This window comes from Marmota flaviventris, chromosome 13, assembly GCF_047511675.1.
Source record: "Marmota flaviventris isolate mMarFla1 chromosome 13, mMarFla1.hap1, whole genome shotgun sequence".
NCBI classification, from domain to species: domain Eukaryota; kingdom Metazoa; phylum Chordata; class Mammalia; order Rodentia; family Sciuridae; genus Marmota; species Marmota flaviventris.
The window spans coordinates 43,905,159-43,929,869 of record NC_092510.1 but is presented as its reverse complement, the minus strand read 5'-3'; the positions used below and the strand labels follow the sequence as shown (position 1 = coordinate 43,929,869).

The 24,711-nt window shown below is 37.4% G+C and overlaps 1 protein-coding gene across 1 annotated transcript in view; it reads left to right on the top strand.

The window, feature by feature from the left end:
• Ptprd (protein tyrosine phosphatase receptor type D) overlaps positions 1-24,711 on the top strand; it is a 380,695-nt gene that overhangs the window by 322,349 nt on the left and 33,635 nt on the right. Inside the window, exons 28-30 of the mRNA XM_071600638.1 lie at positions 1,119-1,294; positions 13,165-13,284; positions 13,800-13,954. Of these exons, the coding sequence (XP_071456739.1) occupies positions 1,119-1,294; positions 13,165-13,284; positions 13,800-13,954 (451 nt within the window). The remainder of the gene's footprint in view (positions 1-1,118; positions 1,295-13,164; positions 13,285-13,799; positions 13,955-24,711) is intronic.

Below are 24,711 nucleotides of genomic sequence, written 5' to 3'. Positions count from 1 at the left end.
GCGGAGTGAAATTAGATGCATCTGGAGAAGCCCAGGGCATTGTAGGCAGGGTTGAAAGTTTGGATTTTATTTGGGGTATAAGGGAAAGCCATTGTTGGGGTTGAGGAAGAGAAGTTACAATATCTCAAGTATGTTTTTAGAAACTGCTCTCATGTTAGATGGAGAAAGACAAAAGTCAAAGTGAGTCATTTAGGAGGCAATTGTCCTAACCCAAAGACAGGTTCATGTGCTACTTCCTAACCCCAGGAGAGTTGAATGAGAAGCAGTGCTCACTAGAGGTTTGAGGCAGACAAGCCCATGGACTGCCTGTGATTAAACTTGACTTCACCAATGTAGGCAACTTGGCCAAGTTTTTTTTTTTTTTTCTTACTTTATGTATACCTGTTTCCTCCTTTATGAAAGGATAATCATATCAGGACTTTGTGCATATTGCTGTGAGGACTAGAAGAGTTTACATATGAGTTACCTCTTAGCTAAATCTTCAGCAAATGTTTTGTTATTGTGACATGTGCCACCCTATTTTTGCTTTTTCCAATTCAGACATTCCTTTATTTAATTATTGTGTGGAAATGGGAAAGAACATGAGTAAGAAATGTGACCAGATTGTTTATTGTCCTTTGTGAACTTTTTTTTTTCATTGTACTGAAGATTGGACCTATCTACCACTGAACTATATCTCCAAATTCTCTTTATTTTTTGAGACAAGGTCTCCCTGAGTTGCTGAGGATGTCCTTAAACTTTCAGTTCTGTCTCAGCCTCACAGTAGCTGTGATTATAGGCACAAGCCACCTTACCTGGCTGCCAACTACTTTTTGCTTGGAAAGAAGGAAAAACAGAGAGCCTTGGAGATAAAACGCATCCTGTGGGCCATCTATTGTATTTCTCTTTCTTTGGTAATCTACCTTGCCATATTATAAATACCTTGAACATTGCATTTTTTTAACATGATGTCCTTGATAAGACCTATTTTTAATCTTGCTTAAAACCCAAAGTTCAATATATTGTGACTCCTCTAGAATAATATGGAGTGCTAATATAGCATTGCCATTAGGTGATACCCAGGTCATTCCCCCTGGGCGATATGTTCACCTAGTTGAATGACATTCCTTGTTTTACAGGCATCCCAGGAAGTGACTATGTGAATGCCAACTACATAGATGGCTATAGGAAGCAAAACGCCTACATCGCCACACAGGGATCCCTTCCTGAAACATTTGGGGACTTTTGGAGAATGATATGGGAGCAGCGGAGTGCCACCGTTGTCATGATGACAAAGCTAGAAGAAAGATCCAGGGTAAGAACAAATTGTGCACCTCCTCAGGGTCCTCCCTCTGAGAGCTTCTATGTTGCCTGTTTTATTCTGTTCAGAATCCAACCTAAGGCTGAACATTTTCTGACAGATATTAATTGTGAATGAGTATCAACAACTCTGATTAAGCTCTTCTTTAAAACCCATAGAATTTCAAAAAGAAAATTCTACCATGTTAAGATGTTTGTGGTTGCTAAAAGGAAAAAAGTAGCATTCAAGCTCATAGACAGCTTGGTTTGACCAACTAAAATCATCTTGAATCTCTTCTTAAAACTCATATTGAATGAGAACCCAGAGGTTTGGGGGAGAATCCCACTGGTATATACTCCGCAAAATTTTCCACTTTTTCTTTCTCGCAATCTAAATCTAAAAATCCCTGTAAAAGAAGCTCTTACTTAAATTATTCAAATTAGCATAAATTAATTCAAGGCAGCCAGAAAAACGATGTGGCTTAACACAAGGCCAAGAATACACATAAATGTGTTGAGGGCATTTTGCTAGTTTAGACTTTTCCAAGTCATTGCTTGTTAAGATTCACAAAAGGAGTTTTATTAATCATATGGATCCAGTATTAGGGTGCGTGGCACACTGATTAAATGCCATTGATTTGGAAAATGAAGACATAATGCGCAAGCAGTGTGCCTTGTTCCCCTCTACATGGGCAAATTTTATTGCCATCTGATGAAAATCTTTAGCTTTGAGAGTTGAAGGAAAGGGGTCTCTGAAAACTCACTGAAGACACATGTGTGCTCCTTGAAAGTTGGGATTGATCAAGGTGGAGTTTGAGGCCACAGGTGAGAGCTCTGTCTCTCTGGTCATGGTAGTCTCAACAAGCATACTTAGAAGGAAGCCAAAACTCAGTTCCCCACTTGACAGTTGAGATTGCTTAAGCTCAACCCTGGAAGTGTCTCTTAGCCCAGGTTTGTACATGAGGGATGAGTTAAAGGCCACCCAGGAGATAGATAAGGGAAAAGTTCACATGTAGGAAAATATTAAAAAGCTGCAACTGTTACCTTAAAGGTGGAAAATCAAAAGGTATGGTACAGGCTGGTTTAATAAACCTAAAAAGCAATGCAGTCTTTTCAAAATTTCAGAATTTTGAAATACTGTCTGAAATGAACTTATATAAAAATGGCCATAGTGCTAATGACAAATATTTCATGTTTCCAATGAAAGCCCCAAATGATATAAATGGATTCATTATTGATTGGTACTCAGGGGTATCCCTATATAGCAAGTGGTTTCTTTAAAAACAACTCTGACCCAAATATTTATGCTTGAATATAACCGTTAATGATTTTAACAATATCTAACCGTGTTAAATGCATTGATGTTTCATAAAACTGAGATAAACACTAGTTTGAACTCCACATTACATACAAGTATACTAAAGCCCAGAAAATTACAAAAGGTCGCCCAAGGTCATTCAGCTACCAGGGTCAGAGATATGAACTGAAGACAGACACTCTGGCTCCAGAACACACATGCTTCACCATCAGGCCACACTGCCTGGTGACTCTTCTGTTAAGCTGAGACAGCTGAACTATTCTATTACAGCATGCATGTAAATCCATCCTACCCAGTCTGCTCTGCCTAGAGATACCAGCTGGTAACAAGCAGTCATTTGCAAAAGCTGTTTTCAGTAAAACACACATTTTATCTTGACACTGCAGGCCTTCATTAAACTGTGCACAGAAACTTGTTTTGAAATAACCAAATGAAATTCTGCCCCTTTTCTCCCTAATTGCTTCTAATAATAAAGTTAGTTCTGACTGCCCCCACTGCCACTGCAACATCTGATGGTAATGAGCAGTTCTTGGCGGAAGGCATTGTGACTTAAATACCTTCGGTTTATCTTTCTGTTGCAGACTACCTTTCCCACCCCCTCCGACAGAGGAACTTATTTGGAAGTTCCTAAATGAACCTTTGTTTGCTCCCTTCATTAATTACTCTTTGCTCTTGCAAGTTAGCTTTCTTCTTTGTTAAATGGCCTAAGGAGGCCAATTAAAATGCTGTCTTGTGATTTTTATTCCATGGTGGTTCAGCCTGTACCCAAACTTGAGATGACCTGCATAAACCAGCAGGCAGTTTGGGAGTCTGGGTCATCATCAATCTGAAGATACAAATGAGCCCTGACCCCTGACACCAGCAAGCTCTTTGTTCCCCATTCTAGAACACTTGGGGAGAAGTGTCCAAATGTCACTGGGAGTTTGAACAAAGCACTGGTACCTCCAATTGTTTCATCTGCTCTTCTGCCTTCCTCTCTCACATCCTCCTGCCTCACCCTTTCCCTGTCCCGTTGCTTTTTCCCCCTGAAACAAGACTCTAGACTCTAGACTCTCAAACAAGAACTTGGATTGAATTGCACTATAAAAACAATGTTATAAATAGTGGCTAGTTGTTACTGAAATATATAGCTCCATATTTTAGGAACGTTATGGGTTGTGTGGGCTGACCTGGGAACCCAAGCAAATTCTCAATTCCCAGCAGCCAACTTCAAAGCAGACATTTGAACCTGCCTGGCTCTGCTCAGAAACTGCCCTGGAGTCTCCCCCATAAAGGGAGGTAGTCCAGGTAGTTTAAACAAACCATCCTTCCAATGACTGAAATTTAATTATTTAGATTAAGGCTCAGGTTCTCACAATAATATTCACCCCATAGTATATGAAAAAGTACATGTTAATTAACACTTTTATGAATTAGACATATGCAAGATACCTGCTGAATATAGATATGGGGTGAGGAGTAGAGGGAAAGGAAAGGGAAGGCAGCATGGTTTCATGGAAGGCTGCACAGGGACACCATCAGAGAGAAGGGCACCATCAGGAATGACATAGTTCCAAGTAGGGGTTCTTTACAGTCAGATGTCTTAGCTCAGATTGCAGTTCTAATCCTTATAGCTATATAACAATGAGCTTATTACTTGACTCCTCAAAGTCTCATTTCTCATTTTTGGATTACATGAAAAGGTTGTGTGAGCATTGGCTGAGATAAGGAATGTGGTGGCAAGGTGTCCTGTAAGTATCAACTGTTATTGTTTGCTAGAGGTTGGTTGTTTTACCATTGCAACTTCAGTTTCCCCCCTAAAGCTGGCCTCTGAATAATTGTTTTTGTTCCCAAATGTAATGAGTTTTTGTTTTTTTGTGGTCAACAGTGAATCCCGACCTACCTCACAGAGCCACTGCGCATGGCTAATCCTGCCCGCTGTTCCCAGTACAAGCTCAAACCATGGGATTCTTTAGTACTTGCTTTCCCCCTGGACTCAGTCTCCAGAATGTAGGTCCTGGCACAGGAACTTGTTTGTCTGCAAGTAGACCAAAATAAGACATTCTCGTTGCTACTTTCACTACAACCATATCTCAAGCAATACAGTGGGAAATCATAAGTAACACAGAAATGGGCCAGACATGTGATGATTGTCACTACACATAATATATTTTTGACACCATATATCCTTTCAGTTCAGTTTTGCATCTTGCTTATTTCATGATGCTAAGAAATTCTCCCCTTAAAACCTGTTTGCTTTGTCTTGGTCTGGCTCACTTCCTGCCTGAGGTTTGTCGGCATTACTATAGCCCTCCCTACATTAGAACAGCTCACTGAGACACAAAGGCTGCGAGGATCAACAGCACATGCTAGAAGTTTCAGTGGTCTGTTTCTAGGAAACTGACAATTCTTAACATGGAATTGTCGAAGAAGCCCTCACAAGGGTGTAGTGCAGTTTAGGACCTAAGGTAATCACTTGAAAACTTAAGTTCTTTATCTTTCAAATGCCATCACTCTCTCTCTCTCTCTCTCTCAACTGTGGCCTTGAAAGAATCCTCAGCTTAACTGGGACTACTATGCGGTGTATACATTTCAGTTCTCAACCTTAAGAAGTATAAGTTGAATGAGTTTCACTATAGTATATAAAGAAATAAGATTTTTAAAATAAGTCTAAAATCTAGAGATTTTGAAGGTAAAATATGATCCCTGCCTGAAACACATAGATCAATTTAAGACCAATTTCAGGCCGTTGTAGAGTGGACCCTGTGATATAAAATACTGTTAGTGGGTTTCATTCCACAGTTTCCATCTATATTGCCAAAGCCTCTCAAGTTCTGCGTAGTTCATTGATTCTGGAGCAAGTCATTCCTGTGCCCTAGAATGCGGTCTCTAATTGTTTCCATGTTTCATAACATGCCCATAAGCACATGAATTGGTCTGGGCAACCACAGAGAGGGAAGAAAATGTTTGGAAAAAATGAGGACTGGAAGGAGAGTAAACTGTATACACCTGGGATTTCCACTCCAAGGATATTATTTGTGGTGGCTGAGTACATACAAGGTTGACAGACATCCCCGCACACACACACACACACACACACACACATACACACACATACAAACCCACACCCCTGCCAAAGAATTACAGTCTCCAAAGAAGAATTTGCCATGTGATTCCTGACCCAAGTAACTCTATTAATTGATTGTCCACTTATTTTTTACCCCTTCATCTATCTGCTTTGGCAGTTTCCCTTCTATTTTGTCTCCTATCTTAAAATACAAAAGACAGAGGGAAGGTGGAAGCCTCCTGCTTGGCAAATTCTGGAGCAGCAGGATGAGTGTTAGATGATGAACAGCTTAGCAGAGTTAGGGGATGTCTGTCTCTCACTGTCCTCTCCAGCCAGCCTGCATCCACTGATGACTGCTGAAACTGTTGGTGCTTATGTTGTCTTTCAAACTGATTGATTGACTTACAAAGCTATTATTGTGGTTGAATTTAATGCTAGAAATGTATGGGATGAGGAAATAAATCTTGATACCCGACAAATGGGACAATATTAGAATTGTCATGCATTGTGGGCCAAGTTTTCAAAATGGATGACTAGAAATTAGTAATTCTATACTTGGCTTTCAAAACATCTAAATCCTTTTCATCTCCAAATTGAGAATAATCACGCAAACCAGTTGATGGCATCATTACTGGAGTAGATCAAATGTTCTCCACATCACGACACTGGTTGTTTCTTAGGCCAGAGAGTGGGAAAGTCCAAGTATCACTAAATTTTGTTGTTTGTGCTAATGAATAGAGGTTAGAGGCTGTCAAGGCCAAAAAAAGATTGGACTGGTATTACCTCACTGTGTTAATACTCCAGGGGATTAAAATACCAAAACTTCGCCTAAGTCCAGTGGAACACTTCTGACATCATAGCCACTTACTCCTCTAGTTCCTGAATGTCACCTCTGTCTACTTCCCCTGCAAAGTCAGGATGAGGTGGAGACACATTCACATTTTGTTTCATGGGTAAGAGGGCAATTGCAGGCAAAAAGGCAGCACAAGAGGAGACTCTGGTTAGACAGTTTCTTCTTTTTCTATAAAACAAATCTTGAGATTCTTTTCAGATTGTGAGGTCCTTTGGGGTTAAAGTTTGACAGAGTCACGTTGAAGATTATAAATGGCAGGGTTATTGTTTTCATTGTCGTTATCGGTTTTGGAAAGCCCAGCCTTGGCCAGTGGCAGACTAATTCTTGGCCTCTCTGGTTTGTCAAGGTTCGGTAAGTTTAATGGAGAGCAAATGCTTTCCAAATGCCAGGTCTGTGTCCTTTTCCAAATAGAACTGGAAGCGCCGAAGGCCTTGAACATTTAATTTCTCAAACTGCAGCCCAAAGCCCTACCTATCTAGGGCAACAGAAACTGCTTTTTCCTTAAGCAACTTTAGGAACGGCAGCACAAACATTGCCTTTGGAGTCTGCATGATGTATGGGATTGTTTTGAAACTGGTGGATACTTAATGTAAATAGGACACTGGCAACAGAAAGAATGATGTTCATGTTGGCAACCTAAAGGATGTTTGGGTCCTTATCTAGCAAGTTCCACACTCTTGGTTTTCTCTTGTCAGCAGACGTAGTGTCAGATAAAAGAGAAAGAATCCCACCAGTTTCTTGTCTGTTTGCTTCCTGGGTTTTCTTCCTTCTTTTCCTTCCCTCTCTACTCTACAGAGAATGACAGCCTACAGATTCTGGCTCAAAGCATTCTTATTAAAGCCAATTAGAGGCATCATGACCTAAGTAAAAAGCTGGGCTGGAGTAGGACCTGCACCTTTGTTCCTGATGACTTTGTGTGAAGCCCTCTCCCTCTCTGCATTCATGCCTATAGTTCTCCCAAGCTGGATTGGGTCACTTCTGAGGTTTTGAGAAGTGCATTAGTCTCTGTGCTTTCCAGTGTGTAGTGTCCAGTCATGTATGGTTTTTCTCTGTCCTCTCTCAGCAGAATTTTAGGCAAAGTTGCTATTCAGTTGGCTTGCACCTAAGTAGAGTCACAGGGGTTACAGTTTTGGAGTGCATCTATACTGACAGGTCTACAGAAATTGTCTTTGCATGACACTAAGTAACCTAATGATACTGCTTGATAATGGTGATACTGGAATGTAGCTGAGTCAAAAACAACTACTGGGCAGACCAGGGCAGAAGCAGAGATAGCTGGAGGGCAACTTGGGGTACTGAACTGCTACTCAGGAGTAATGAGAGATGAGGTAGTACTCTAAGGACCCAATCTTTGTGTGAAGAGCTGATATCCAAATGCTACCAGCCATTGCAGAGAGGTACTTCATACAGTTCTCTTCTTGTTACAACAAAGTGTTGGACACCTAACACAAAATGTCTATCAGTGTAATGGTGGAAGTCATTGGGAAAGTTCAGGGTATCTCCTCCCTATGTCAGCTTCTGGCAGACACATAAAACAAAAAAGAATAACTTTAAAAAAATAATAAATGGTTTGAAAAGTTTTAGAATGTTTTAATGAGCTGATAAGCAGTTTCATGACATATAATTTAAAGAATAATATTTTTCAGCTTGATGACTTTGTATATATGAAAGGTTACAACTACCTGGTCATCAAAGGCTTTAATATCACTCTCATTTCAAATATTCAGTTGTCCCTTGATCCTCCACTATACAGTGATCACAGAAGATAAAATGAAACAGGGAAATACCCAACCCAGTCTGTTTTCCAATTTGAGAACAGATATAGTCAAATATTAGTTGAATGTAGAGAATGACACTTGCTAAAAAGAAAAATAGAAACACTGAGATAATCTGTGTCCCTTCTGTGAAAAGTCAAGTATTTTGTCTTAACTTCCAGAAGAGTAGTTGTAACTTGTAGAAATTAACAACTCAGCATATATTTTGCTTTCCACCAAGACAGATATTGATTTTCTAAAACTTTCTTTTATTACAATGCCCCTTATTAAATGAATCATCATAAATTGGTATCATAGAATAGCATCCATTCCTATTTTCTAATGTTAGCATACTTGTTATCCAACCTTTAGAGAAGGCTCCTAATAACCACTCTGCCCAAACTGACCTGATAGGGATTTATAATTACTCTCATTAGCAGGTATTACCCCACATATTATTTATTACCTATCTTAAGTCCTTCTGTGGCTAAATAATCTGGCCTTAGGCAGGCTTTTCAAAGTACCATGTGGTAAATTCATTCTGTATCATGATGCTAGAACTCTCCTGAGAAATTGGCTCATTATCATTGGAATTCTGATGCTTTGCCATGCTCAGTAAGTCTTTACTAAATCGAAATGAGGGGGATTGTTTTCAGAAAGTTTTAGGCAATTTAAAAATAAGCCAACCTAGACCACAGTATAATTGATTATAGAGTTGGCTACCTTTGTTGAGTACCTGAAATGTGCCAGCACTTCTACAGTAAACCATATGGGAGTAAAGATGGTCCAGAATATAGGCATTTCCCCCAAAGCAGTGAGCATACCTATCAGGTACTTCCAGTGACAAGATTTTCATCAGAATCCATTTAAATATGTTTTATCATTCCATCAAACTTACTTTTGATAGTTTATCATGAAAATGTAAAATGCATTAATCCCATAGCATAAACAGTGACAGTCAACCTGTTCTCTCCATAATTATACAAAAATGAAAGGTCCACATATAGTTGATTTCTCAGTAATAATAAAAAGAAACATCTTTCCTAAATTTAACCCCAAATCTGAATTGTCTCATTCAGTTTAAGTCTCAAGTGAAGTTACTGGGCAGTGTCTCTAAAGTACATCCTGGATAGTAGGTACATCTGTCCTCCTTTCCACGTCAGAATCTTAATTCATTCTCTTCCCACAACAGGCTGGGGCTCATGTAGATTAAAGAAGTTGTTTGGGATTTCACCACTGCCCACTGGAAGGAAGCAGGAGGTCCCAACATACTGCCATATTTAGTTGTTACTATTGATGGACTGGGGGCAGGGATTGTCTCATTTCACCTCAATGTCCCCACAGCTCTAATACCTTGCCCTGCACCTGTGACATTAACAACATCTCTTTTTTTTCCACATTTAGAATGATATAGGTAGTTTATAACAACCACCAAAAAATAAGAATAAAAAATCCGTAATAGCTAGTGCTAGGTGAATGCCCATTTGTGCTAGCCTGTGGGTTATTGGGGGTGCTTCATTTTAAATCCTTGTGATAGGCCTGGAATGCCAGAGATACTGTTCCCATACTAGAGGTGAGACGAATGGGCTTTGGCTCTGTAAATACAGAAGCAGCTGTGTGGTCCTTCAGTGAGATTCTGCCGGATCTTCCGTGAGCCAGTCCTGAAGCCACTCATAATCACCTCAACTTGAAATAGGAAAGGCAGAAATTTGTGTTTGTAGTCAGTAACTGCAGCCTTCTGGTTCTTACACACGCAGAGGGAACAGTCTTCATTCTTCATCTCCCACGCTCAGCTCTGTGCACAAAGCTGAGCCTAGCCAACAGTAATTCTCTCTAGAAATGCCTTGTGAGATTTTTCTCTCAGGAGAATGAGGTGGGAGAAGGAAGTGCTGTTGTCAGAGTAAAATACTTCGAGAGAGGAAAATAGAGCTAGCTCATTTGCATTAGCTTATTAGAAAAAATCATTTCTATTGTTCTGTGTCTTTTTTTCCCCTTACTATACCTCATATTCACATCCAATATTGAAATTAGAAATTATTTGTATAACATGTGCTCAGAAATGAAAACCTAATATAATATTTGCCAGTGAATGTGAGCCCTCAAGTTTAGCCCTCTGAAGTCAGATGAAACCTGTGCAGACCACTTGAGAATGAGGCGAAGGAATAAGTGTGGTACAGGCTGACACAGGGAGGGGAAGTATTGAGTCACTGCAGGACCCCATATGTGTGTGTCTACATGTGTTAGAATATTTATTTTTCATAAGCTCCCTTAGAAAATATTTCTGAGGGAAAATGACAATTTTGGGGGTGTGTTCTTTTTGTGTTTTTTTTTTTTTTTAATTGGTTTGGTTTAGTTTGGTTTTTTGGCCCACACTGGGGATTGAACCCAGGGCCTTGCACATGCTAGGTAAGCACTCTGTCACTAAGCTACACCCCCAGCCCTGAAAATGGTAATGTTTAAATATTTTTGCTAAAATAAGATTGTTCCCAATTTTTAAAGTTGTTTTTGAAACATGTTAAAGCATTTGATTTTGGTAAAGAAAAAGATTATTTAAGTTGCATATGGAAGCAATTGTTTTATCATTTAGCTGGAAGTTTTTATAGAGTATTTACTCCTTATAGTAATACTTTTTGGTATTTCTTCTAAAAACAGTCAGAGTCTAAGCCATTCATAGCTACAGTTTAATACCTACTTCTAGTAGTTTGTGAGTAGTATTACCACAGCTTTTCTTGCATCTTACAGATGGAACAGATTTGTAGATAGTCATTAAACAGCGGAGTGATTTTTACAAAGGTTATATAAAAGCTGGCTTCCAGTTCCTCATCTCCTGTGTCTTACCTCACTAAACAGTCAAAGTATAACCAGTTCCTAACTTTGAAATGTAATTATATTGAATTTGGTTCAGTGCAATGAATTGACCTTATAGATCATTTTGTTGCATTAACGTGATGTTTCTGGGTACATCATAGTTATATTTGTCCTCATAGGACTTGATCAGTTGGTTTTGATTTCAAATGATTGCTGTCCAGCTGAAACTTAAATAATGAGTTTGAATTTCTCTCTTGATTCTTTAACTGAGCATATATCTCCCCTCCTCTTGAATATTGCAGTATGAGGCCTACAGAGTTGCTTTTGTCTTCTGCAGTTTGATATCTATTTCATGGTTTAAAACAAAGCCTTTGGCCTAATTTTTATGATTTTTCCCACCTGAACCATTATTACCTAAGTAGTTTTGGTTCAATTCAAGTGGAAGCCTTTGCTAAATATATCAGATGTGACCTCCTGGACTTAGAAGATGGGCAGAGAGCATATAGAGTTGTTTAACCCTGGGCATGCTACCTTAATTGTCCTTATTGTCCTTGAATAACTGTCTTCTTTTTATGTAATTTTTCTCTTTAAGTCAGAGCATGAGAGAGAAATAAAAACACAATAATATTCTGTACATCTGGGAAGCATGCAAAGTATTTTTTTAATTCTATTAAAACACAAATTCTTAATTTTACTGTCACACTTTTATTTGTTTTTCATCAAAAAGGTGATGTTTGTGTGGTTTCACGGTTGAAAAAAAAGCACAGGAATCAAATCTTGTGAATTCAATTTCTGGCTTACTGAATAAATGTACAATAAAGCGTTTTCCTCCTTTTTCTTGTCAAGAAAATTGTGTAGCGGGTAAAAACCTTTGCCTTTTTAGAAGGTCCAGTATCTACAGAAAGAGGAGATACTATCTCTGTGAAATAGATTACAATATTACGCACAGAATGCTGCTAATATTTATATTAAACATAAAGCAAATAATTACCTAATAATTCTATTCACCAGACCAAAAAATTCTCTTATCTGTAGTCATCATGCCTTATTGCCTTTGTTTAAAACCAAAGATTGTGTTTTCAGTTCCTCCCTTTTCAAGTAAATGATGTGCTTCCTAATATAAAAGAGTTCTAGCAGCTTTCTTTACCTAGAGAAATGCATTTCATTTGGCTTCAGTTAAGAATCACTTCCATTTTTTTTTTTTAAATCTGAGATAGAAAGGGTAAATATATTCTGATCTATAACCTTACCGGAAACTATAGAGGTGTGTATGTCATTTTTTGTTATGCTTTTTAATGCCCAACAGACATTTTCAGTAAATTTGAGGCTTACTGCAGACCTGGAATTATTCTTTGTTGCGTATTAAACTAATTGAGTTGAATACTCTTTTGTTCCACTTCACATAGAAATTGTAGATTATTCATCTCAAATGAATGAATTTTAAATTATTTAAACTTTACATTGCTAGTATATGACCCTCTGAGACCGTTTTTAAGAAACAGATCATTTCCTCTAGACATTACAGGTTTAATTTGTTTTAGATACAAATACCATTTATCTTGTATTTTTTAAAAAATACATGCTTATGTTGTTTATTATACTTTGATAGATTTTCAAGTTATTTCTATTTTTCTTTAAAATAAGCCTGTTTAGAAATTTTGATAGCTAAATATGAAAATCTTGTGCCTTTTAAATCTTGATGGATGAACACTAACTATCTTTCCATGGAGTTTAAATGCCTAAGTATAATTGTCCTGATGCAGATCATAACGTCTGCCCCAGAACAAATTTGTGATTTTTTTACCCGAGTATTCTGAAGTTTCAAATACCTATCTCCTTATTTTACTCAGCAACAATCTGCAACTTATTTTTCTCCAGGAAAATTGAATCTGTTACTGCTTAATATTCTTACCAGTTTGAAAAATGTGGTTTATATTGGCATCAGAGCAGTAATTTACATATATTGGGATAACAAGAATGCATGCCAGAAAAAGATCAACATAAAATGAAATGCAGAAAAGCTGTTTTCCTTCAACAGCAACTCAAAGTAAAGCTAATGGAGAAATTGATGAGCCTCTGCCCTGAATGCGTCACTTGTTTCTTGTAGGTGAAGTGTGACCAGTATTGGCCCAGCAGAGGCACAGAAACCCACGGACTGGTCCAGGTGACACTGCTCGATACCGTGGAGCTGGCCACGTACTGTGTTAGAACATTTGCACTTTACAAGGTTTGCTCTTTGTCTTTTCTCCTCCCTCCCCATTATTTAAAGAAAACTTCTTTTGATAAATCAAATATCTTAAGCCTTTACTTAAATCTTGGTCCCACTGGCAACGGTGAAGAATGAAGTAATTCTTCCATTATCGCCCAACAATTTTTCTCCCAGTCTAGTGATTTATCAGTAAATATGAAACCCATGCTCTGAAGGAAAGTTTCAGCAAATGAAGAATAGATGAAGAAGAACTACTTGTTTCTGTAAAATATAACAGGAACACTCCAGATGTTCAAACCTGAACCAAGGAATGCTTCTCACCTAAGAATTTAATCTTCCTGAGCAAATAGTTGTCATTTATGAATAGCATGGGGTTTGTATCTCCAAAGAACATGCCTTCTCAAAGGATAATAGGGTGGGAGAGGGGAATTATGATAGACTTTTAACATTATAGCGTTACCATGTTTGTGTTATTCATCATTACCACCGGAGATGAGGAATGCAGAATTTCAGCCAGTGTTCCTATGTCACAGAATGGTTCCAGCGAGAAGAGAGAAGTGAGACAATTCCAGTTCACCGCCTGGCCAGATCACGGTGTTCCGGAGCACCCCACACCTTTTCTAGCTTTCTTACGGAGAGTCAAAACCTGTAACCCTCCTGATGCAGGTCCGATGGTTGTGCATTGCAGGTAAGGACCACAGAAGGTTTTGGAGGAAACCAAGTTAAATTATTCTTTATCAGATATTTTCTTTTCAACTTGTTGACACTGCGGGTAATAAAGCCTTCATGAATAATACAGATCTCTTTTGGTCAGAGGCCTGTACTGTAATAATAGGAAGGATTTCATACAGATGCATATTGAGACAGAAGGCAACAATGACCCATTGCTATTTTTTCTTTAGGGTAAAAATAAAAACAAAATTAAGCATGCACATGACTATAAATATATATAACAGAAAAGAGTGAAGTACTGACTTTTTAATCAGGGTCAAGTTTTACCTCCTATGTGGAGGAATATTCTTAAAACATATTTACATGTATTTTTTCATGAGCTTTTTTGATAGAAAAGTTTTGCTGTTTATAGGGTAGAAATTGTTGTAAGTATACATGTTTTCAGGGAGAACATCATGTTGCCTAAAGACAAATGCCTTTTATACATTATTAATACCAATTCACACATAACAAATATACTAATTTGTTTAATAAAATATATACCAAGGCCTATAGTTTGGAATAAGTACTTTGAGATAATGATCCTGTATTTCTCTTGAAAGGTATAATTTATATTTTTTGCATAATTGTGCAAACACCCTCTACATCACCACTCAGTTTCTATTATTTGTAAGTGTTCACACATTTTTAATATCAACTGATTTTTTTACAGTTGTCTGTTTCTCTCTCAAGTATTGTGACTAACAGACTATTGAAAATGTCTAGTCAGATTCTATATATTACTATTTATTTCTATATAAATATATAGCTCCTATGACTTCTTGATAGTATTTTATTACCTGAGTAATTTAAATAAGAAAAACAAATATGGCTTCTTTAATAGATAAATAAAATTCAAGAGTGGAAGTTTATTTTTAAAAAAAAAAAAAAAAAAAAGGACAAGAAAGCATCTGCCATAAGCCACTTCCATCATAAATTAGTAGCATAACTCAGACCCCATATTATCCTACAACATCATATAACAGTTGGGGATCAATAGATACATCAAAATAAAAGTGAAAAAATTCATCTGACTAATTCACACTATAATGGTTCTTGTTAAATAGTGGCCTTGCAAATTCCAAACAAGATGATGTACCTTTTCCAGCAAATGTTTTTCCTGATAAACAGTAACATTAGCATTACATTACGTTTGTGTACAGTATTTCACAAACTTGACTTGAAAGCATTCTTCTTGCTTTATTTTGTCTGAAGTTCATAACAACACGTACAGTCAAGTCAGCCTAAGTGACAGTCTACAGGGTTTATTTGAGTATTGCTACTTAAGAAGACGGTGGGTCAGTCATGCCTCATTATCTAGTTCTTGCTTCCCTACACCCAGGACAGGGCCTTTGAGGACTGGTCACTTGGTTGTAATTTTCTGCATGATTATGAAACATTTAAATTTCTTTTCATTATTTCAGGTAAATACTTTTCCATCTAGAAAGCATATTTGTTTCTCCTACTTATTGCTTTAGTCAAGCATGAATTTGACCAGGCTGTATACTGTTATCTAAACATTTTTCCAGGCCTCAAAGATCCAATGTAACTGGTTACATGGTACCCCTGCTTGTGTTAAAGATCAGACATGACACATGAAATGTTTTAAAATGGAGTTTGGCCAAAGATAGAGACATGGGAAATTTGAGTTGTAGGAGAAATGCTGTCCTCATATGACTAATGTCAAAAATGAAGTTTTCTTTCCCCCACCCATCCATGCACATGTGCATGCACACACACACGCAAAGACAAGTGATTATAGAACCCCTATTAAATAAATGGTATTAAATAGGTAAAATAGGAAGAACAAACATTAGAGAAACCTAACTTGGAAGTTTTTATTAAAAAACAGCATTACAGTGTTTGCATTGCATTTTGAAGTACAGTATCTTCCCTCTCAAAAAGTGTTTCTGTTTCAGTAAAGTAGGCACATAAGAAAACTGAAATAGATAGGCAGTCTTAAGATTAAATCTGCCTTCAGCTGATAATAAGCAAGGTGTGTATGCTTCACATTGGCCACTAGGAGGGATCCAAAGAAGTTTGCAAGCCAGGAGGAGAGAAAAGATAGCTATGATGCCTGATTTTGATAACATACATCACACACACGAAGGCACCTCTGTGTAGTGGTATCAAGCCACCTGGACTCACCTCTGAGATATGCAGGCTGCTCAGGAGAAATAAGGAAACAAAGATGAATGTGAAGAGCTAATAGCTGCTGACATTTGGAAGTGCCATGCCTGAGGCTCTGGAGAAGCTGTGTATTGAAACAAAAGGAGAGTAGGTGTATTGATGGAAGAAATTTGTTAGCAACTTCAAAACGATAGGGGAAAGATACAGCATATTTTATATAAATGGAGCTGTGTTCACCCATAGGTAATTTCATATGTCTGGTAAGACATGTTGGCCTCTGCGTAGAGGTCCTGTCAACATAGTATCCAAACCATCATGAGTCCTTGACTTGGCTACAAGTATGCTAAAACTTGAGAGCATAATGTTTCAGATGGAGTAGCAGATTAATGTCATTCTAAACAACAATTACTCATGTGGTGTCCCAGCAATGTTAGTTTAGAAAAATTAAAGCTATTTCTAAATAACAATTATCCATGTGGTATCCCAGAAACTTAGTTTAGAAACCATCTCTAAGCAGTAAGAAACTAAGCAAAAAGCCACAATCACCAAGTAACAAAGGGGCATAGCTATGATCATGTTACAAATAATCATGAAAAGCACCCTGAATAAATACTTTATTTCTTGTTTTGATTTCTCTTTCAGTATACCTGATTCTTTTCTCTCTAAAGAACTAGCAACCAACTCAGAGTTAATCTAAACTTTCCATCAAACAGATTCAGGGAGAATGCAGGAGAATTCAGAGGAAATCTGGTAGTATCCAGAAAATTGGGGCTTCACATTTCTCCCATTGTTCTTAGAGTAATACATGCATTAGGATTAATAAGAACCATTAAGTAGTGGAAATTCTAGCAATAATAAAAAAGAGTTATAGGGCTAACCTAGTGCAACAAGCACAGACAACAGTCTTAATGTTGAAAGTGTGCACTCTGGGGAAATTCATGTGGGAAAAGGCCAGCTTGTTTAACACATTGGTTTTGTGCCTTTGGGGAAATTATTTAATCGGTTAGCCTCTGTGTCTTCACTTACAAAATGATGTAACACTATTTATAGCAGTAAGAGTTTCATGAAACTCAAATGTAATGATATGTAACGACACACATACAGCACTGAGGTCAAGGCTTGCTATTTAGAAGTTTGCAGTAGTGTTGAATTATTAGTAATTCATTATTGAGTGAGATTTAAGAACCATATGGACATTTAAAATGCTAAGGAGAAGAATACACCATGAATGCACATATCATCTGCAACCAGATATTGATAAATATCCAAATAAGTAAATTAAATGGATTTTTTACAATTTTGACTTTTTTATTGTAATACATCATATTTTTCTGAGGAACAGAATATTTTAATGCTGTGAATTAGATTAATAACAAATCTGTTTTCGTAAACACATGTAAAACCACCAAACTCTGAAAATGGTGCTATTCAGGACATGTGGAACTCAATGCTGTGGTTCTTGTGCTTCTTCGAGATAAAGTCTGAACTTCTTCTAATATTCATGGTCCTATGTGACTTAAGCTGATTTTGCCCTTCACCCATCCTTCATTGTTTGGGCCACCTACATCAGCTACAAATTCCTAGGACCTTCACCCTTGGCGTTCAGCAAGCAGTATTTATGTGGCCTGGAACTCAAGTACTCCCCCTTCTCTCCTAGGGGATATTCAAACCTTTTTCATAATCCAACTGAAGTAGCACTTCTAATATATGGCAAAGGATGAAAGCTGGTTTCATATGGTTTTGTTGATATATATGGTAACTTTATTCAACTCTGAGCAGGAATTCATTAAAATAGGAACACACTAACCACTTTTTCAAACCATCCCTTTTCTATATTGTTTTACCTACCTCTAAATTTATCTGTCTGTAGCATTGCTTCTACTTATAGATATTTGAGTTAAAACCCAGGAGAAGCCTTTTAAGCTCATTCCCCATTCCTCTTCACATAAGAAAACTTAACCACTTTATTGTCTGAACTCTCCTAAAACAGGTTCATGTTTAGCATGTGTATAGGTCATATGTGCCTTGGAAGCATAGAGTATGAGCTTAGCTTATGTGCATTTGTGCCCAAGCTCTTACACCACTGTACCATGTGCCCAATAATCAACTCTTCGAGTTAGTGGCATTCCATATTTTAGAATTTTTTTACAAAAATAAGTGAGATAGTTTCAAAGCTGGGCTTTTTTTTTCTTTTAACATAATAGGCTATAAGCCAAGTACGGTGGCACATTCCTATAATCCCAGCTACTCAAGAGGCCAAAGCAAGAGAATCAAAAGTTTAAGCCCATCCTGAACAACTTAGTAAGATCCTATCTCAGGGTAAAAAATAAAAAGGGCTGGGACTGTAGCTCAGTGATGGAGCACCACTACATTCAGTCTTCAGTATTTTTTCTGTTTATGTCTTTTTACCTGTGCTATGGCTTTTACCACCCAATCATCCTTGTCAGTATGTATGTTATTATCCCATTTCACAGAAGAAAAACCAGAGGTCAATACAGGTCAGTTTACTTGCCTGAGCTCATGGCACTAGTGGTGGCAAAGCCATCATATGTCCTGGGTTGCCTCTAGACCAAGAACATTCTCAAGTCTTTAGATCTCTTTATAGTTCTCTCTTCCCCTTCTGCTGCCCACTGGTAGGATACCTCACTGTCCATCCCTCCCTGATGACCTGGTGAGAATGAGTCCCTCTTCCTTTTCTGCCTCCACATCACTTTGCCAGATTCTAGCCTTTCTTTCACTCTGTCTATATCAAAGGCAGCTGCTAACATGTGATTCTCTTTTACCCCTGTAATCATTTTAACATAAACAGTCATAATAGCTAGCAGTTACTGAGCCATTACTGTTTCACAAGAATTAGTAAGTACTTCAGGTATAATCATTTAATCCACAAAACAATATATTTCACTTGCCAAGAGCATTAAGCACAAAGGGGTTATAAGTGATTGTTCAAAGGTCATTGTTCAGAGCCATACAACTCCTAACTGTAGGCCCAATAACAAAGGGCAAGGCCTGCTTTCTTACCATTTTACCCAGTTCTGGCTCCTTGTTACACAATTGCCGATTTCCTTTCCTCTTCTCTCCACATTTGTTGAGCAAATGCTCAAATTTGTCACTGCCTCTTCAGATGTCTGTGCAGTACATGAATAGACACATGTGATATTTTTTTACCTCATTCATAAAATTGGAGTTTGAAAGACTAAGGAGATCTTTCAAGTTGTTTACGAAAATTAGATGTCCTTGGAGATCATGCATTACATTTTCCCATATTATTTTAATTTCCTTTTAGAAAAGAAAATTATTTTGTTTCCTTTTTCCTTGTTGAGCCCTATTCTTTGTGTTGTCTAATAGTAAAGTTTGTGGCTTATATTGTAAACTACATATTCTGTAAATTCTATCCTGTCGTAATTTCATTGAATCAATTATAAAACTTTGACCTATGATACCAACATTTGAGTTATACTTTTATAGCCAAGGGAATATTTTTCCTTCATAGGAGAAATTTATTCATTTCAGGATAAATATGAAAGGGAGATAGATGAGGGCCTCTGACTCTATCTTCTAAATGAAGTTATGCCAGGGGAAAAAAATAGACTTCCTGAAGGTCACTTAAATCTTTCAGGTCCTAGAATCAAGCGAGTTCTCAAAACTAGAGGGAACCACCTGCAGGCCAGATATAGATCAGTAATGCCTTATATACATGAATGGGCCACCTAAAAATCAAAAGATAATTTGGGGTTGGAAAAATTTTTAATATCCAATCATCTTAATAGTTTTCAACTTTATATATGAAAACACAACCAAGAAACTAGTTAGGTTATATTCACAGCATAGCCATTTACCCTAAGACCAACTCAATATTGAAGAAAATAGTCCTTTCAAGGTCAAAAGAGTTTGGAGAGCAGTGAATATAGGCATAAAATAAAAAGACCTTGTGATCCGAAGAAGCACCAATACCGTGGAAATTTGTTTAATGCATTTTTAACCATTCGTTCTAAATCCCATCCTTTATTTCTCCCAATGTTCCATTCAAATGTCTCTTCAGATCAAAGACCACAATTCCTGCCAAAGCATGTGATAGTTTTGTGATGCTGACAAGTGTGAAGCACAGACTCATATTTTAAACCTGGGATTCATTTCCACTTGTAAATTAAGTAATAGGAGAAGCTAGCCTTCTGTAGATGAAAGACTGGATTGTTAAAAATACCAGCATCTCTGGATAGGAAGATGGGTGGAATATGTAAATGGTGTCCTTATTTTTGGAAACGTTTTAAGGTGAGGAGAAATAATTATACCATGTGGAACCTGTTATTCCAGGTTTTATTCTTACATTCTTAAGTACCAATAATTCTGCATAAAAACGAAATGTTTAATTTATGAAACAACATGGTGATACAAAACAGGAGGTTAGACTCTCAATATTTTGATTGCATAATCCTGTAAAAGAAAAATATCTTACTTCAACTGAAATAATTTCAAAATAATTGAACCCAAAGAACCCATGAAAAGGAAATACACAGTGACCCCACTAGATATAAAAAGTAAAATTCAAAATAGAGAAGGTGGTTTAGGTTCTGGAGGAACACTCAGACTGCCTAATGAAGTGGAAAATTTGTTTGAAATCAACATTGTAGATTTAAAGTAAGTTGAAGAGAGGTCAGGTCAATGGTGTACGACTTCAAAGTCATGTATCAGACCTGTATCATGAAGGCACCTTCACAGGCAGCTGTGAAACTGTCACCTTTCTGTTTCCATTTCATGCAAAAGAAGAGCAATTAGCTAACTTTTGTGTAGGAATGTGATGGTTTATCTCCTGTCACTTACTTGGTTTTATATTGATAACACAGATGTCAAATATTCATTATTACTGACATCACTCAACAAATAAGGAAATGGAGACTTTGGGGGAAAAAAAGTGATTTGCTGAAGACCACATACCCAGTAGAAAGCAATAAATGAGAATCAAGGTTTCATGCTTTTTGTGCATTCCTTTCTAGCATTTTCTATTTTGCTCAGTGTATGTTACACAAAGGAGAGTATGCTGTCCCCAGCCCACACCAGAGAGGCTTCCTGGCAGATAGGACTACTCTTTGGGAACAGCAGTGCATGGTAATGAACATAGTGCACTTAAAATCACTCTGCCAGAGTTCAAATTCCAGCTACAACATTTACTATATCTATGACCTTAAGCAGGTCATTGAATCGTTCTACAAAACCTCAATTTCCTGATCAGTAAAATGGGGATAACAATAGTATTTCCTTCATAGCATTGTTTATGGGGATTAAAGAAGTTGATATGTGTAAAGTGATTAACTAGCCAGGAACTTGCCACATAAAAAGAAGTTAATAAATGTTTGCAGTTCCTGATGTTTTTAGTATTATTGTATTTTGCTTTATTAAAAATAGGTAGTTGGGCTGGGATTGTGGCTCAGCGGTAGAGCACTCGCTTAGCAGGGCAGGACTGGGGTTCGATCCTCAGAACCACATAAAAAAAATAAAGGCATTGTGTTGTGTCCATCTACAAAAAAGATTTTCTCTCTCTTTCTCTCTCTCTCTGTCTGTCTCTCTCTCTCTCTCTCCTTTAAAAAAATAGGTGGTTATTTATTGGCTCTAATTTAGTATAAGAATGACAAAGCATGTTGTCACATTTTCTGAAATGTAATAAGGAAATGTAATTTATTTAGAAGTTTAGAAAACATGAGTATATAAATCTAGAAGATAGCAACTAGAATGTTTAACAAGTTAAAAATGTTTAATAATTCATTTCAATTAAAAAATGATTCACATATTGGAGTGGGTTGTTCCTGTAAGGCAAGGTGCCTCTAGGTCATCTAACTCTTGTTGCAGGAGATGTCCCATACCTGGTAGGATAACAGTACCCTTGGCCTTTGCCCACCAGATGCCAATAATACCTCTCCCCTGAGTTATAATTGTAAAAAATGGTTGTTTTTTTTTTTTGACATAATAATCAAATGTCCCATGGGGGGAGGGCATAGTCACCTCTAGTTGAGAACCACTCTTAAATGGTAATAAAACTGATTTTTAATTGTGGCACAATTTCTGCATTCAAATGATAACAAACCTCAAGGCTTTCACATATACACCCAAATTTTTTTGAATAACATCCTCCTATTAAACATTTGGAGAAGTTCTTTACTTTAGTAAATACCTTTTAGATCATAGAGGAAACAGGCTCCTTAGTTGAAAAAAATCACTCAAGAGTATTCCTTGCATTGATCCCCAAACATAAGCCAAATACTTGGCTCTAGACATCTCTTGGCACAAAGAAAAAAAAAAAAAAAAAACATCTTCAAGGACAAAAATGTGCCACCATTAAGTGAATTCAAAGGAACAGGCCACGGGCTCTTTACTGCCAAAAAGGAGTTCCAAAAATATTTTTGCACCATGGCAGAATTGCAGCAATAAATCTTCAGCCCCCCAAGGTGGCTACATTTAAGGGCTAAACCTTTGCAGTTGATAAATGCTAGTCTTTTTTGCTAGAGTGTCAGTCCCATTGCTTTGTATTCATGCTTGGTGTGACGTGCACAATAAGCGTCAGGACTGCCCTTAAGTGGAAGGCGATTGAGCAACTGTTCTTTTTTTCATTGTCAAGCAGTGGCCAAAGATCAAAGATTAGATGAATGGAAGAAAAGTGAGTCATAATGTCAGACCCCCTGCCCAAACTTGCAGGGTCCTGAAATCCTTTGCTCTTTGATTTTTTTTTTTTGGGGGGGAGGGTGTTTATTTCTGGAATAGTGTGCTTTATTTTTAAATAAAATAATTTTACTTAAAGTTTCTTATGGAATTCTTAACCACATTTCATTTATGTTTTTCAGAACTTCATTGTAAAGAGACTTGATCAGTTTTTCTCTCTTCCCTTCCCATCTTCCTCTGTACCTTTCCCACCTCCTCCAAAAAGTCCTACACTACATTTCAGTCCATCAGGGCATAGTGAGCAATAAGTCTCTTATCAGTGCACAGTGGCGCTTGCAGAGCCCATAGTTTATAACTTATCTAAGCAGATAACAAGAAGAACTAGATAAAGCAGGGCTGGGTGAACTATGGCTTCTCCATTCTAATAATAAATGCTGAATAGCTGTGTGCTTTTATTTAACATCTGAAAGGAAAGAATTTTGATTATTTTGAGAAGGGATGACTTTTCACTTTGTTTTTGTTTTTGGTTTAGGTTTGTTTTGAAGGTTTATAAAAATTGTAATCATATTTCTGTTTCTGATATGTGTGTGTGTGTGCCTTTGGACTTGGCAACCTTTCTGAAATAGAGGGTATGTCTACTAGTTAACCATTTCTGCCTGCAAATACCAAACCAAAACCTAGTGGCTTAAAACCCCTGTGTCTGTTCTTTTTCACTATTTTGTGGGTCCATTTGGGACAGGGCACTGGCCTTTTGCTGGTCTCTCCTGTGCTCACTTCCCTTGGAAGTCAGCTGGAAAAGGTAGGAATCTCTGCTCCCCAAGGCCTTTTATCCTGGCCCAGGTTCTCAGGATGTAAAAGAGGAAGCTACAAGACCTTATGAGCCAGGGCTTCCAGCACTTCCCATTGTTAAAAGAGAGTCAAGGACTGGTCCAGATTCAAGAGATAGAGAAACGGACTCTACCTCTTAATGGAGGAAGCAACAGATAATGTGTAACCTCATTTATTCTGCCTTTGAGTGCTACCTGACTAAACCTTATTTACAGCCTGTGGAGGCTCATCTCTCCACTCTTGCCAGCCTGCCTTCGTGCAGTGTGAATGACCCTAATGAGACTGGATGAGAGGAGCAAAGACCCTGAAGCTCATCCCAAAATACAGGGTTTATTTGTTAATAGAGGAGGGTTTTTTTTAATGTAGAGAAAAAGTCAATTTAATTTGTTTTATAACTGATACCTCTTTATTTTTACTAACTATCAGCTTGTGGGTGGGAGAAAATTGTACTTTTAACTCTTCTCTCATCTTTTGTGAAAAATATTTCCTCTGCATCTTCCTGTAATTTAGGATTTATTGGGGTTAATGGGTTTCTTTTTAAACTCAAAACTCTAGGATTATGATTCATCTACAGTGAATCAGATCTAAAAAGGACATTTCCAGATTTCCAAACCACTACCTCTTTTTTTTTTTTTTTTAAATCTTAGAGATAGATAAGAAAACAAAATAAGGACCCTTTCCCATAAACTCTTGCTGGACTGGAGTCTTCAGACTGCCAGTTGATATATTTCCCAGTGCATTGTGACCTTTAAATTTTGTTCACATTAATTTGATTAAAGAGTCCCTTAAATCTATTCTAGGTACATTAGGAAAATAACCAGAAAACATCTGTATGAGAGGAGGTGTTATGTTTGGCACTAAGATGGTTGAAGTAGGTAATTTTGATGCATTAGAAATAACTAAGTATCACAGATCTTCAAGTCTATGGCTAATGGTAAGAAGGTCTGATGGGTAGACTGGCAGCCGTGTTTATATACTGGGCAGCAGGAAATGGTAAAAGGATGCCAGAGGGAGATGGAGAGAGGAATTCTTTCCTGCTTTGCTTCCATCTCAGAATCATGATGGTGGAAATCACATCAGTCCACTAAAAATTACTATACATGCTGTCTTGGCAGCTCTGCTTTG